The sequence below is a fragment of the Motacilla alba genome, chromosome 1, assembly GCF_015832195.1.
Source record: "Motacilla alba alba isolate MOTALB_02 chromosome 1, Motacilla_alba_V1.0_pri, whole genome shotgun sequence".
In the NCBI taxonomy this organism is placed as follows: domain Eukaryota; kingdom Metazoa; phylum Chordata; class Aves; order Passeriformes; family Motacillidae; genus Motacilla; species Motacilla alba.
Window position 1 is genome coordinate 88,712,820 of NC_052016.1, and position 16,162 is coordinate 88,728,981.

Here is a 16,162-nt window from a genome sequence, read left to right on the forward strand (position 1 = left end):
CTGTTTCTCTCACAGCAGCCCAGTGAGCACATAAGGACTACTCTGCTGCTGTGGTTTAGTGATTTTTGCTGTCTTCATCTACCAAACAGAAAACAGATAAATCATGCTAACAAAGATCCAAACAAGCTTTGAAAAACCAGACTTATCAGCTTAATATGGACTCTTCTCCAAGAACAGTTAAGACTACCTTAAGCCTAATCCTGCTTTCACTTCCAGAAAAATTTGCATTATTTCCTTGGGACTGAAAAAAGAAACTGGAAGACTGCCCATTAGGGCTTAGTTTTATAGTCTGATTTATTAGAAATAAATCCTGAAATATTCTTCATCCAAGGTTTCCAGGATGGACTGAAGTCAAGAAAGAAAATCCAAACTGACATTTAACCCTGGTTTTCAACCATTCCAGCCTTTTGTTTTAGCTAATGCAGTGCTCAGACAAAAGTTCATTTCCCTCCATTCCAGCTACGTAAAGACTTTAATGAGGCAAACAACTTCAAGTCTTTAAAATGAGTTTCAATAAAGTCTTTATAAATCCTTATGCAGCTCGTCATCTTTAATTTTAGGACTTCAAATACTGCAATATGTAACACATATGATACAAGCAACTGTATAAAGTAAAGAATAATCATTCCACTTGATGAGCTAAATGATCATCACTGAACTTATACACAAAATAGAAATTAAATGCGTTTCAGTGTGGTAGTGCACTCTCATGTTTCAGTTTAGACAGATACTTTCTTCATGCTTTCCTCATAGCATGGCACATCTTTCCAATACACACCCCCCTGATTTTTAAACAGTTACTCATATCCTGAATATAAAGGATAAAATACACACTCAGCACATTCTTTTTCTGCATGTAGTCCTGTTAAGGATATTTATGCAAATCTAAGAACATACACATTTTGGAGAAGATGAGGGTTTAAGCTTTTTTTTTTTTTTTGCAAAGTACTACAAATACTACATACATAAAGACTTCCAAGGGAGAATGCTGTATTCTTCTTTGTGAATGTATTTTATTTCCCATATTTATAAACTGCTTCTGAGGAACTATGAAATGAGATATAAAAATAACAACTAAAACTATTAAACAGCTTCTTATGAAATTTCAAAATCTGTTCAATTCATGAGTATTTCCTGAATAATTTTTTCTTCCAGTCTGAACAATTATTCTTCATTTTCATCTGATTCCATATCTATTCGGAATACTTGTGGGGGTGCGGGGGAAGATAACTGTATTTTTTTCACAACATGCCATCAATTAACAAACCGAGAATTCCTATCTTTCATTTCCTTCCCTTAGGAATAGAGACATAATAACAGATTTCCTGCTGAACTATCTCTGTCTACTTTAAAGGAGATAAACGATTGGTATTGCCTCGGTAATGGCACCGAATATGAACAAAGTCCATCAATATAAAATAGCCTTATTCTCTTACAAGACCTGTGTGGTCTGGGACAAAACCCCAAAGGACCATGACTCCATTAATCCTGCAGGTCTTAGACTCTGTTAGAAATCTGAAGCTGCAGGGACAGTGATTTTTCTCTCTAATAATATTATTTGTATAAGCTCTATTTATATTTCATTCAACAAGAGCTAAGTGGTATTGCTGATACATCCCTTAAAAGACTCTTCAGCAAAGTCAAAGACTGACCTCTGGATATCATTTTACACTAAGGAGAAATTATTTATCTAATTTTCTGAGGAAGGAGGAGGAGAAAGGAAAGAAAAAAGTGATCTCTGTACAAATGGAATCAGAGTGACTATTATCACTCTGGCTTTCATTACCACCATCACCACCACCACAACCCCCCCCCCCCCCAAAAAAAACAACAACAACAACAACAAAAACAAAACAAAAAAAAAAAAAACCAAAACAAAAAACCCAAAACCAGTAGATTTCTGGACCACAGAGTCTTTAACAGAAACCAGGAAAAATGTCTTTGTTGCAAAAGTAAAGGGATTGAATTTCTGATACAGTATTTATTCCTGTTTTGGCTAGTTTGGCATTAACAAAGGAAAACCTGTTTACTGTGTCCTTTTGGGCAGCTTTCACTAGGTGATTTGGAGGTTGCAGAGGGCTGCAGGCTGAAATCTGCCTCAGAATTTCAGAATTTTTCAGAATGCCCAGCCAGACAGATTAGCCAGCGCTTAAACTGGTCAGAATACTAAAATAACATTTTAATGTAAATCTATTTGGCCATGCAAAGAGATTTATTCTTCCCAGCTGGGCCATATTTCAGGACACAATCTATATTGTCCTTTAATATGTTCTTCCTCAGACAGTTATTGCCCTTTAATTGTAACAGAATGACAAAGTGAAAACATAAAAAGCCTTGTGATTTTTTTCAAACACAGCTAATACTAAAGTTTCAGAATGACTGTTTTGATTTTAAAAGCCACAGTACTATTAAAGCAGTTATCCAAAATATAGTGCTACTAGCCAGTATAAACCTTTAAATCAGTCAAGGATCAAATATATATAAATATACGTTTTTTTAATTTAAGCCAGAAGCCAATTATGTAAGTGGGTCACTTGAAAAAAAGTTGACAAAAAACATTTAAGGAAAGCTGCATATTGAATTTTGCCAACGTCAAAGCCAATGAGCATCATTAGCTCAGCAAGCTCAGCTAATGAGGTCCAGGCAGAGCAAGCCTTATAGAGGAATCTTTCAGAGAACCATTCTGTATAGTCCCTTCCCAAGTCCCAAGTCACTCTACTACAAATTTGGAACAGGTGAAGACTTCATTGCAGGTGAATTATTTTTTAACGTTGATGATGTCAGCCCATAAACTTCACTTATGCAAAAGAAGAGATGGCGTGAAATATGTGCTTGCTTGGCCAAACTACCTAAGGAGCTTGATGGTGGCTTGGAGGCAGGCGGCACTGCTCCCTTCCCTCTGGCACAGCTTCCCACAGGCTTCCCCCAGAGCTCCCTCAGCACAAACCCAGTGTATCACCAGGTGCTCTAGGCCCTCTGACTAAAGGCCAAGTTTACTGGGAAGGGTTCAGGATGACTCCTGTACACCAAGAGTAAACATCTTTGGTATATGAAATGCACTTGAACTATGCTAATGCATCTCTCTCACAAACAAGAAGAATCTGCATCTAAAAGGGTACTGAAGCAGTGACACCGTGACCCAAGTACTTGCAGATCAAGTACTGAGTATCTCCTCAGTAGTGAGAATATACTCACTGCTTTTTTTGAGCAATTCACAACAGGAGAAAATTATTCCCTAACCATGCAAAGACATAAAATGTCTTCTTAATGCAAACATCAGAGTTGCAAATCTTCACACCCTTCTGCTCAAATTTGCCCTTCATGTAGATATTTATGTTGTTGGGCATGATGTATCTTCCTTCATGCATGTGATTAGGGATTTCCTTAGAGACTTATGATATGTTAGCTAAATGGTCACATATTTTAGGATAATCAAACATTAATACTTCTGAGATCTCAAGTACATTTGACCTTCTCCAGTTCTGCTGAAAAGAAATCAGGTAACTGTAGGAAAATGAATCTATTAATTTCCCAGGAACGAAAAATTGATGATAGCAAAGAAGAGAAAAGCAAGGACACTCTGTTATATCATTTATTCACTTTCACAATACCATTCAGTATCATCTTTCCAATTACTGCTGTTCATAGAATTAACTCTTTGGATACTGATAGTCATATTGAGGAATATCTTGCCAAGAAATGGGTTACTTTTTTATTTAAGTACCACTAAATGTGAAAACAGATAGAAGAAACTTACCCACACTTTTACTTTTTAAAAAATTTGGAATGTGAAATAAGAAGATTTTATATGCCTAGGTTTAGGGAAGCACTGAATGGAAAATATCTCCTTCTCCTATACTTTTCATGAATACATCTGGATGATATAAAAATTATGGCTTGAAGAATTCCTGTGCAATCATATGTCTCTAAAGGGCTCAGGAAGCTGCTTCATCCTGTGTTGCAATTCCTCATCCCAAAATGACTAACCCCCTAATATGAATAGAGATTTTACTGTTTAATATAGCTCAACAAACCACATACTATTACCTTAGAAAAACAAACTCTGTTTTCAAATAATGGCAAGATGATAAAGGTGCATGACAATGCACAAAACATTTAAAGGGCTGACAACAGCCTGCCAGCATAAACAGCGTGAGATTAGGCTGTAGGCGCAGCCACAGCAAGCGCTGCAAAGATGCTGAGCTCGCTCTTGTGTTAGGTTTGTTTGACGCCACTTAGTTGAGGGAATGCAAGATCCTAAAATACTTTAAAATCATGGCACATAAAATGCATCATTGCCTTCATTTCACAGTTTTTCCACCCCTCAAAAAACCCCAACAAAACACACAAGGCAAAACAGAGGGAAGGGAAGGGAAGGGAAGGAAAAGGAAAAGGAAAAGGAAAAGGAAAAGGAAAAGGAAAAGGAAAAGGAAAAGGAAAAGGAAAAGGAAAAGGAAAAGGAAAAGGAAAAGGAAAAGAAAGGAGGAAGGAAGTGGCGGAAGGAAGGACGTGGCGGAAGGAAGGACGTGGCGGAAGGAAGGAAGTGGCGGAAGGAAGGAAGTGGCGGAAGGAAGTGGCGGAAGGAAGTGGCGGAAGGAAGTGGCGGAAGGAAGGAAGGAAGGAAGGAAGGAAGGAAGGAAGGAAGGAAGGAAGGAAGGAAGAAAAATAAAGAATTACAGGTCTGTGAATAAGAATGTATGCAAACAATTTAAAGCTTGATTTGCATACATGACTAAGATGCATTTTATTACTTATAAAAATGACAGCAACTGTCCCAATTACCAGAACTTGCACTGACAAGGCTGTGTCATGAGCTTTTGAATACTAACTTAAAAAAAAACCCTATCTAGCTCCAGTACTCTCTAAAATGGTGTTCTAGCTGAGCACTGGCCTAGTTTTCTATGCCTCTTGGAGCTTCTGAGACCAGCATCACTGAGTTTATTGTTTTCTCCTTGAAAGACAGGAAGGTGAGGGTTTTAGCTTCAGGACGGCTGCGTTTTCAAGGATGGGGTGCTTTTTTGTCCAGCCTATTAAAATGTATGGGTACCCTTGCTGGAGCTCAGTCAGCATGCCAGCAACAGAGTGATAAGTTAGCCATTTGTTTATGCCACAATGAGTAGGAAAAATAATACCCTGAGGCACTCCAGTATTACTTGCTAGGCCAGTGTGATTTTTGAGGCATTAGACTGAAGGCTGAGTAAGTTCTTTCAACCAAGTTATGCTGTAATCTTCCAGGAAATGCAACGTCTATTATGTCTTATTGCTATAATGAAATAATTATACAAAACTAATGAAAATGAGACGTACTTAATAATTCTCTGGGTAAATCCATGACATAGATATGACAGAACTGACAGTGCATCAGAAAGCTCCATTTGTGCCCATAATTTTCAGGTAATAATTGTAACAGTGTCATTTGTTCCACTACAGTTGGTCTTCTGTGGATGTTTTTAAAAGCAGCACTAAATAATGAGCACATTTCCTCATTTAAGCCAAATATTTGAGCATGGTGATTTTTATGCTACACATTTTCACAGGAATTACTATCTCTCTATACTACTATCTATCTCTCAACATGTAATTTTGTTGCTTTCACCCTGGTAAATATCTCTCTGTATTTCAGTGAGAAGTTTGTCAAAGTTAATATTGTTTAAGTGGGATCACATTTTTATATACTCCCCAGCAAAACAGAAAAAGTGCCCATATTTAGCAATCTTTAAAACAAAAAAAAAAGGTGGTTTGTATCTCCTGTAACTCTTACTTAGTAATTTCTGAAACTAGTAATTAATATTAATAATGCAGTGAATTCTTACTTAAGCTTCTGTGACATACAACCTTGTTTTATACATTACCATGTACCATTATGGATATAACTGGGAAGTGAGCATTAATTTATATTGAATTAATTTCCATTTCAAAAGTACTTGATCAGAGCACTTTTAAAACTGCCAATATTTTTAAATCAGAAATTGAGAAATAATTACACTGGCAGACATTACACGAAACAATTATCAATCCTCCAGTTTTCAAGGAGGTGGCAGAAACGAGTTCAGGGACTAATCTTTTAGCAGGACCTGTTGCGACAGGACATGGGTTAATGGTCTTAAAATAACAGAGGGTAGATTTAGACCATGTATGGTGAATAAATGTTTTACAGTGAGTGTGTGAAACACAGGAACACGATGCCTAGAGGGGTGGAAGATGCTCCATACCTGGGAACAGAGGTCTGAACAACCTGATCTAGTTGAAGATGTCCCAGCACACTGAATGGGGTTTGGACTAGATGAGCTTTAAAGGTCCCTTCCAACCCAAATTATTCTATGATTCTGTGAAATAAGACACACAAGTATCTAACTTCTTTGTAACTGCAGAAAAGCCAGATATTTGCAGAATTTGTTCCATCACCTAATAACTGCGGATACTTGCTCAAGACTTCAAAAGTGCCCATGGGGCTAAATGAGATCCAAAGGGCATAATATTACACTGACAAAACCTAAACTAATGTAAATTGTTGTTATACTGCTGAGGTCTCAGTTTATGCTAACTCCTGATTCACATCATTAACTTCACACATCATAAGTAATTTGAATCACTGAACACAGTGGCTACCTCCAGACTTGCTTTCAGCCATAAATCCCTGATCAGAAACTCACACAAAGTTTGTACTGCTGCACAGAGGCCTGTGCCATACATATTTGTTTAGCAAGCCAGGACAATGAAAAAGGATAAAATTCAAGACCATGCTAGTCTAGTTTTTACCCAAGAACTCTCCTAGCTACTGTATGGACATAGTAGGTATGTTTTGAGGAAAGCCATGTTCAGTTACAGGCCCTTACCAGTAACCCTTGTGAGGAAACTACACTGAAAAAATTAGCACCAAAGTTGCCAAAAGATGCTTCCTGTGAGCGTCCCCAGAGGACCCGGAGCAATGGCTAGCCACAGGACGCCTCATCTGAGAACAGCTGGGCCACTGTGCTCCTACTCTTGGCATAAGAGAAGCCAAGGACAAGGCCAACAGCACGCCGCATTACCAGGGCTGTGAGCAGGAAACACGTCACAGTTTAGCTGCACACAACTTCTAATGCCAATACAGGACACAATACCGCGCACAAAAAAAAAAAAAAACCAAAAAAAACCAAAACAAAACAAAAAAGTCTTTTACAGGCATAGAAGTACAATTGAATGTGGTTTACACAAACCAAGAAAAACAGAGACCCTTTGGAAATCAGAAACAATATTGAGAATATGCTGGCAAGAAATTATTTTCAGATAAAAATACATAAACCTATTAATATTTCTCTTAGCTTGCTTATAATACACAAGACAGCAGGCAAAATAACAAACAATTATATTTAAAAGAATGAACAACTGAATGTTTGAACTTACATATGACGTAATAATCTTTGTTCTTCTGAAATTCCAGGCCCCAGAGATTAGGACTGAACTCTTGAAACTTGATGGTAAACTTAACATCTTGATCTGGCTTGGCACAGTTAAGTAGAGGTGTATTGTCCTTTTTAATAGCACAGCTATCTGCTTGGTCTTTATCAACCATGTAGACCTTATAATATTCATATTGGCCAATAGTTTTAGAGTCCACCTTTGGGCATATAATATCCAGTTTGTCTCCTATTTGTGGATATAGTACCAATCCTTGTCCAGGAAGGAATCTAAAAGGAAGGAAAGAAAAAAGGGGGGATGGGGGAAGAGAAGAAGAGATAAAATTTGAGATACTTAATAAAATTGCTTGCAGAAAAGTAGCAACTGCAGTGAACAGACAGGAATAAACAGTTACCAAAACCAAACCGACAGACTGAGCAAACCAAATCTTAATAGTTTGGGCTTGATTCAATATCAACAAGATGTTTATTCAGATCTTAGAAATTACAGATGGTTTGAGTCTTTTAGTCCTTATCCCAGTTTTGGGCACACTAGCAGATTTCACATCTCTCTCTGGCAGGCACCACTGTTTCTTGCACTGCATTTAGCCATACAGAGCAGCTAATACCATGACTGGTGAGCTATGATTCTGTTTTTCTGTTTTGCTAGTATTTCTACTATTTTGCACATATTTTACTAATTTTGAATATGGGAGAATGACAAAAATAATCTTTCAACCCCTTTGAACAGCAATGTGGGACAGGAAAAAATTTAAGATTTTAACAATACATCAACATGCTGATAAATATTGTTGCATTATTAGTGTAACACAAAGGAACATCAGACACTCAACCAGGACCATGTTTACAGATCTCTGCAATGGACAGAGATCTACCTGATCCATGGACCACGCATGCTTCTGGGAAAAACATTTATATCCAGGGCAGTGTGACCATTGACTACAATGATTTCTCTTCACAAATTCCACCATTACTGTCATTATTTTAGCTCTTTTTTGACTTTTTTTTTTGCTAGTAGTTAAAGATAGGTGTGCTTTTTTTCTTACTATGGGAAGACTTCTTACACAAACTGGCATGGAACTTTAATATTTGCAGTTAGATACAGTATTTTATCTTTCCTACTCATATTAATTAACAGGCGAAGATGGCCACTTCTTTGTGGAAGAAAAACACAAATAATTACTTATAGTATTGATTCAATTACTTATAGTATTGATTCATGCACAAAATGAGGAGTCATGTTCTCATAAGGACAAAAGCCACAGCAGGTTTGTTTGTTTCTCTCTCCATTAAGACATATTTGTTTCAATTAAGGCCAAGAAGTGCATGTTTTAGAACAACAGCCAGAAACACAACCAATGTACTCGAATGCACAGACCTAAAAGACTTTCTTTCCTCTTTTTCCTGCCTGCCAGCATTTTCCAAGAATCTTCCTTAATGGAGAATCGGCCTGAAAAACCAAGTGAAACAATTCCTGTCTAATGAACACCCTTCTCCAAGTGCTAATATTTAAACAGCACACGTAGTAAATCTAGCTTATTCACAGGCAGCCTTCCTGGAAACTTTAAATTAGAGTATCAAGGCCCACGCAGAACAAAGCTGTAGGCGTTGGTGACCTCCAACCTCTGGCTTGGCTTAAGGAGCCACCAGCATGAAGTACTGGTGGGGGAGAACCCACTAAATTAAAGGATGATGCAACGCCCCAAATTTCGAATCCATCATTTACAACTGCTTGCTCCACACAATTCAAGTTTATGATCTGTGCTAATTGAGCAGGACTATTTTCACTCACAAAGCCAGTGTAAGAATTATATTTGTTATGAAGCAGCACGTAGCAGGACAAAGACATGTAATTACAGATTTAGGGAACTAGAACAATGAAATGTTATGGCAAGAAAAGCGACTGTTGATGTATAAATCACTGCAACTCTTTTGTGCTGTGCAGTGTAATTTCCAGACTGCAGAAACTGGGCTTGGCCATGGCTGTTCAAACCGAGATTGAAGTGGAGACAGGGCAAAGCTGCACCTCCTCCTCCAGTTTTCAGACACACCAAAGGAATACAGCGAGTACCACCTCCAGAAAGCTGAAATGGTCAAACAAATTGAAAGGTGGGAACGCATCCTCGGAGTTACCAGCCTGCTGAAGAACAACCAGAAGTGTGTGTAGATATGGCACCTCGGGATGTGGTTTAGTGGTGAACACAGCAGTGCTGGGTTAACAGCTTGACTTGATGGTCTTACAGGTCTATTCCAACCTGAACGATTCTATGATCCTATGACTGAGGAGGATCCCAGCCAGCAAATATTCCCAAGGGAGCAGCATGTACTCTGATTTTGGTTCTCCTCAGGGATCAACTCTGACCAGACAAAAGCAAAGGGACAGAGTTTCCAAGCCAACCTGTGTCACCTGTGACTGACTTTACCACCTTGTCTGACCACAGCCCCATTTTAACTTTGCTCCTGTGCAGTACTGCTGTATCAGGAAGATGACAATCACTCATATTTCCCCATCTGCAAGCCAGGGCAAAGGATGGTCACTGTATGATCCTACTGCTGCACATACTTCTTCTTGCCAGCAATTCTTCACATAACAGGACTGTGTAACAGGAAACACGTGAGATTTCAAAGGACTGGATCTTTGCTTGTAAGTTAATCAAGTTAGATTCCCATACATAACAAATATGAAATTCTTAAGGTTAGATAAATGTACCTGCCCATCATTATCAATAATATAATCTAAAATCTGCCCTGAGAAACAGAAGACACTGATTCTAATTTTAGACTTTGTGTATATACATGTAACAGCCACAGTATATGTTGTCCATGCAAACTCTGAGCACAAACAGGATGGGTTGTGAGATGGTATGCCAGGCAATCCTCAGAAACATCTACAGTAAAGAGGGCACACTTGTGACCCTTAGTTTCAGCCAGGAATTGTCCCATAAAAGGTAGAGGACAGAACTGTCCCCAACAGACAGTTAAAACTACATTTTACAAGAGCTTTAAATGAATGCACTTGTTAGACTTCATAGCAGGGAATAGTCTTGCTATGACTCTGAAGTACAGTTTTAGAACTAAACTCAGTAAATCTCCTTCTACTTGAGTGTCTGAACTTGTAGAATCTAACGCTGATGGGATTAAGGAAGAAAAAAGGCTTAAAATGCAAGGATTAATCTGAGAACTTGATTGTATTGAAATTTTTCCACACTTTGCAGTTTTGATCATGACCTTTGCTAAGAGAGATATTTTTCCAATTTACTTTCCTTATTTTCTTACAACAACAAAGCCCAAATATGGATGGAGTTAATAAAAAAAAATTTCACCTCATGCCTTTCAGTTCAACCACAAAACTTACAGTGGCTGATTAGTCGTAGGCATGATTATTATCCCTGCATTTGTGTAGTACTTTTGCTACTGTACTTTTTATGAAGACTTTAAATAAATCATTTGCTGGGTACTAAGCATTTTCTGAAGCTATTTATGAAATGTCAGGAGGATTAAGACTACTGTTTTATGATCCTATTTTTGAAGGCCTTCTATTTGAGAAAAAAAAGAAAAAAGAAAGGACAATGTACATTCAGCCTTGGTGGAGGTTAAAAAAGCATCAGGATTAATCCTGAGTCTTCATTTCTGCAAGTGTTGATGTTGCCTTAAGTATTCCAAAGTAGCATCAAGACTGATGAAATGTTTGCAGGACGGTGTCTATAGAAATTAAGACAACAAAATGGCTTTAAAAGTCTGATCAAAATGTGCCTTCAACTAATTAGAACGCTTTTTTTTTTTTTTCCTCCCACATCAAAACAGAAATATAACAAAGATGAAGCAAGGTGTTTCCAGAATCCTGGGACTGATCCTGTGGAGGCTCTTACTCCAATGGTGGCTTGGGACAGTGACATGCTCTCCAAGTAGTCAGGATAGCGACAGCACTGGAACCATTGCTTTCTATAAAAAGCCTTCTAACTTTCTGCATTTCAGGTCTAAGTATGATTTACTGCAAAACTCAAATACCAACACAGGCCCCTGGACCCCAACAAAAACTTAAGAGAAAAGCTTAGCAAGCTTCCCAACTCATTTCTGTCAGCAGTCAGATACAGAGAGACTCTGGGAGCATTTGAAAAATCCTGCTCACAATAAATAATCCTGGTGCCTGCTGCGAGAAAGCACAGAAAAGTATATTAAGTACCATATAAGCTGTACGATGAAATTCATGCACTTTCTGTCTGGCACTTTCCGATACAGATGGCATTTTTACTGTCAGCCCAAAACTGGTGCATTGTGGGCGACATTTGACATCTGTGCAAAAGCCCATGGACGTGAATCCCTCCCACATGTCCAACTAGTCATGCAGCTCATCAAGTAACACCTTGCAGAGTTCCCAAGCCTTTTTAAAAATAATTATTGTATTTGACCAAAAAGTCACTGAGACACAAACAGAAATTAGGAACAGAGTAGCTCATTCCTTGCTCACACCAACACTTCAATGATTTTATCTACCACACTCATTCTGAGTCTCAGCAGCAGTTCCTGGCACTAATGTAACCTTACTTGTCAAAGTCTTCAAGAAGTTAAATTTGATTGCAAAATTTTATATTTTTTTAAAAAGTATATTAGCTTCTAAAGAATTTCTTAAAAATCTACTTATTGTTTAGAGAAACTTAGCACATTCAACTATATTAATTTACAAAGGAATTTTGCTTAATGATAACCACTCAAACCTGCCTAACCTCATAGTAGCAAACTCTCAGAAAAAAAAGAGTAAAACTTAACCTGCCCACACTCTCATTCACTGAGAATATTCTATCACTTCCTAGTATGCAGAAATTTCTGAAATTGTAAAATTATCTACAGAAAAAAGTTCTTAGAGAAATAAATTCTTAAGAGATTTTGTTAATCAGTATTGAGTGATGTAACCAAGTGTTTTGTCAGGGTTTTTCCGACTTGTGAAACTATACACATACATATATGTACATATACTATGAAAATATATGCACACTTAGCTTTAACTATATTCTAGTAATTATAAAATAAATTTGATTTTTGAAAGCGTGTTAGTACTTGATGCAAGGCTTGTGTATTTAACTGGGGAGGCAGTGCCAAATTTCTGTGCTTTAATAACTTACCTGAACTAATTGGTGTAGGCAGTTAGCTTTAATTTAATGTCACAAAAATAATCCTAAAAATGTGAACAATCAAGACACTTCTTAAAATGCAGCCTGAAACCTACTGTTGGGGAATCCTACCTATTTAACTTCATGAAGTTTTAACTACGAGCCTGACTCTAAAGTTATTAATTGAAAAGTTTATTAAGGAAATATCATGAATACTAATAACATAGTATGTTAGTCCGTTACTTATAAAACTGCAAACTGAAACAGAATACAGAATTACATTCCATATACAAGTCCTTACTGTCTAAAAAGAATGCTTTTTAATTAGTATATGTATTAATCATCTGACTTTTGAGAAAAACAACAACATTCATATTTCAAAAATCACTTAGTCCACAGGAGAGATATTTAAGCAAGGCAAAAATCCTACCAGCTTGATGCAAAGCAAATAGAATTTTCAGGAAAAGACTAGTGATTTCAGTGAAGTAGCAGAAAAATAGTTTCCTGTTTCCCAAAAACACTGCACTGCATAAAATCCAAAAACAAAGACCAGAGCTCTCTGCAAAAGCTCTACACAAAACTTTTACATTAGTTTTTGTCATATTCAACACCATGTACAAAAATATGCATGTGCATACAAGGTATACACCGGGCTGTAAATGCTTTTTGTGCAGAAGCGGTGATTTTATAGGACTCATCTCACTCCACTTTAAATACATTTAGTGAACATGAATTCAATGAGAACAGGATCAGTAACTGCTGTGGACAGACAGAAAAACAAGCTTCATCAAAAAAAAGATTAATGTGGAGTCTGTCTCAAAATGGGTACATAATTTTATGAGGAAAAAAGGCACTATGCTTCTGCAAAATCTTTGCAAGAAAAAATACCATAGTGTGACACAGCAAGATGACAGACTGGCTTTACACACAGACTAGCAAATAAAACTTTGAGAGCAAAAAAAAGTATAGTATTTCATATTATTAAAATTCTTTTAAGTGAGTTTTGGAAGCTACTTTTCTTTACCAGTGCAGTCTTATTAAATCATTTTAATACTACAGGAAAGTTTTACACAACATGCTAAACAGGGATGTTTTTTGAATTTAAATAAAATTGAAGAAGTTTAATCTGCTAACCTTTATTTATATGTAACATTTTTCCACACAGTTAATGAAACAGTTTATGTAAGGAATGGTTAATGGGACTTGCAGGCTAGAAACTAAAAGGAATTCAAACAAATAAATAAACAAATATATTCATGCTCATCCCTTAAGATCTTTAATGGCAAGTACCACATTATACAAAGCCAAATTATAAAATATTATAACATGAGTTGGTAAAGCAGCAAGTCCTGTATTTCTCACTTCTACTGTAAGGGAAAAACTTATGTTCAGGCTCCCCTGAAATAAACCTGCAGTAAGCTCATAAGTGCTTTGAAACAGTTGCCTGAAACCATAGCTGATCTCCATCCTAGGATTTGGGGTACGTTATTCTCCTCACTCTTCCTCACCTCTAAAAGAGCCCATCTTCTTTCAGACTACTTGGGCCAAATGCTTGCAGTGCACTGAAAAAGGGAATTGTAAAGGTTTTATGTTGTTTTAATCACAATGTTGGACACAACAGGTCAGTGGTGCCACCATTTCATGTGCCACAAGTAGCCACACAAATGGGCACTGTTCTTGGTGCCTTTTTCTGGACCTATTCTTACTGACATCAGTTTCAGGATTTCCATTTACTTCAGTAGGGCAAAATGATGCAGTATGTTTGCAAGTGAAATCTTAATAACCTATACAAGAACGATTCTGTAGCATTATTATGTTTTCTCAAAATTACTAGTGGACAGGGAAATAGGAACATGTATGAAATTTTAGCCTTTTCATTTATCCATTCATTGCACTAACTTCAGCAAAACCCTAGAGGAAAGCATTTAAAATACAAGGGATTTCTAATACGTGTAAACCAAGGATGGGCTTAGAGTGCATATGCTTCTCTCCAAAGGAAATATTCTTTTGCAGGGACCTGCTGGATTTGACAGTCAAATTGTACCATCACATCACAGTTCTAAAGGCACAGAGCCTCTACTGTACAGAGATACCCACAGACACTATTTGTCTTCAAACACATCAGAAAATGCCCTAGCTGGTCTCCTAGATCTGTCACGAGCTTCCTTCAACAAATAACTCTTATGACTAGTGCTGTTGCAGACATACAGACACTTTTTCATTCCACTCAGCTTAGAATCGTCCCAAGTCTAAAGGTGCCTCGCACTTGAGAGAGCACAAACCCTGCAGCCAAGAGGTGATATTTGGCAAAAGCGTACCCCCTTTCGCCCCTCACGTATGTGGAAGGTCACCTGCAACCCAGCACTAAGCATGTCTTATTGGAGACACTCAAGGAGAAAATCTGTTTCCTTAAAAGCTGCAATGTACAAGGTTACAGATGTGATCTCATTCTTCATACAAAGGAAATAAGCCAAAGCAAATGCCGCAGACTCCTCTTCAAGGCTACCCCTTGGGTTCCAGCAGAGGCAGGTCATTTTGCAGTCCCTTTCCAGGGAATCAGGTCATCTCAGGTTAGGATCATGGCATCTTGGAGTGACCACAAATGCAGGGGCACCGAGAGCCCCCTTTCCCCAGCCCACCATGAGGAGCCAAGGCAGCATTCTGCCTTCAGCCACCTGGTGTGCAGCTGCCAGAAGGGTTTTGCTGTTAGGCAGTGTATCTGCTCCAATGGGATGTCACCTCCACATGCAAGGTGGTGGTGGTTCAGTTTTGCTGGAAAGTTGCCCTTTCCCTTGCTCCTTTGGCTCTCACTTGCAGAAAAAAGAAAAAAAAAAACCCACTTATGTAACTAAAACCTTCAAACCAATTTGTGTTTTACCCCTCCATCCCCATTAAATACAGAGTGCAAAAATGAATGCTTGCTTTTCCCCACGTAAAAGTCAGTCATGTTTTTCCCTGCCTTAAAAAACTTCTGAGAGCAAACACTTATTTGTCTTTTCCTGGGCAATAGACTTTTTGCACAAGAATGTGAAACCTGGCTCAGAACATTTACTGCAAGTGTAAGGCCTGAAATGTTGCAAAGATACACAATCCAACACTTTACGAAAGCTAAGGATTTTAAAAAAATAGGTTTTATATTCCGTTTTCATATATGACCTCCACATAAGGCACTATTAATAGCAATTAACTTTTTGTATTATATGCAGAAAGCCATTACTGCTCTGCTTAAAGTACTTAAAGCACTAGAGAATTCTGATCCATTTACTAAATCAATTCCTGTTACAACAAAAGAACCACTAATGTGCTTCACGACAGTCTTTTAAGTAAGGAGCAAAAAAAAAAAAAAAGGATGAGTATGACCAATGTTCTATTTTAAAGTGTATTATATTAACATTTCATCAGCATTTACAGAAATATGAACCTCACAACAGTGCTGGACTTACTCAGCTTCAGCAAATGGAATCACTGCTCACTTGCTCTCACACAAAAGCATGGAAACACACGGGCACATTCTCCTTCTTACTTCATTTAATTTCATTTCAACAGAAATGTGCTTTCTGTGTAGAGTTTAAAAACTGCAAGTGGCTGCAGTGGAAAGCAGCAGCCAGTCTGTATAAATGGCTTACTCTGAGAAATTTCTGAAAGAAAAAACAC

General features: G+C 37.6%; 1 protein-coding gene across 1 annotated transcript in view; it reads right to left on the minus strand.

The window, feature by feature from the left end:
* EFNB2 (ephrin B2) overlaps positions 1 to 16,162 on the minus strand; it is a 44,749-nt gene that overhangs the window by 15,657 nt on the left and 12,930 nt on the right. The window contains exon 2 of the mRNA XM_038137476.1: positions 7,387 to 7,670. Coding sequence (XP_037993404.1) covers positions 7,387 to 7,670 — 284 coding nt within the window. The remainder of the gene's footprint in view (positions 1 to 7,386; positions 7,671 to 16,162) is intronic.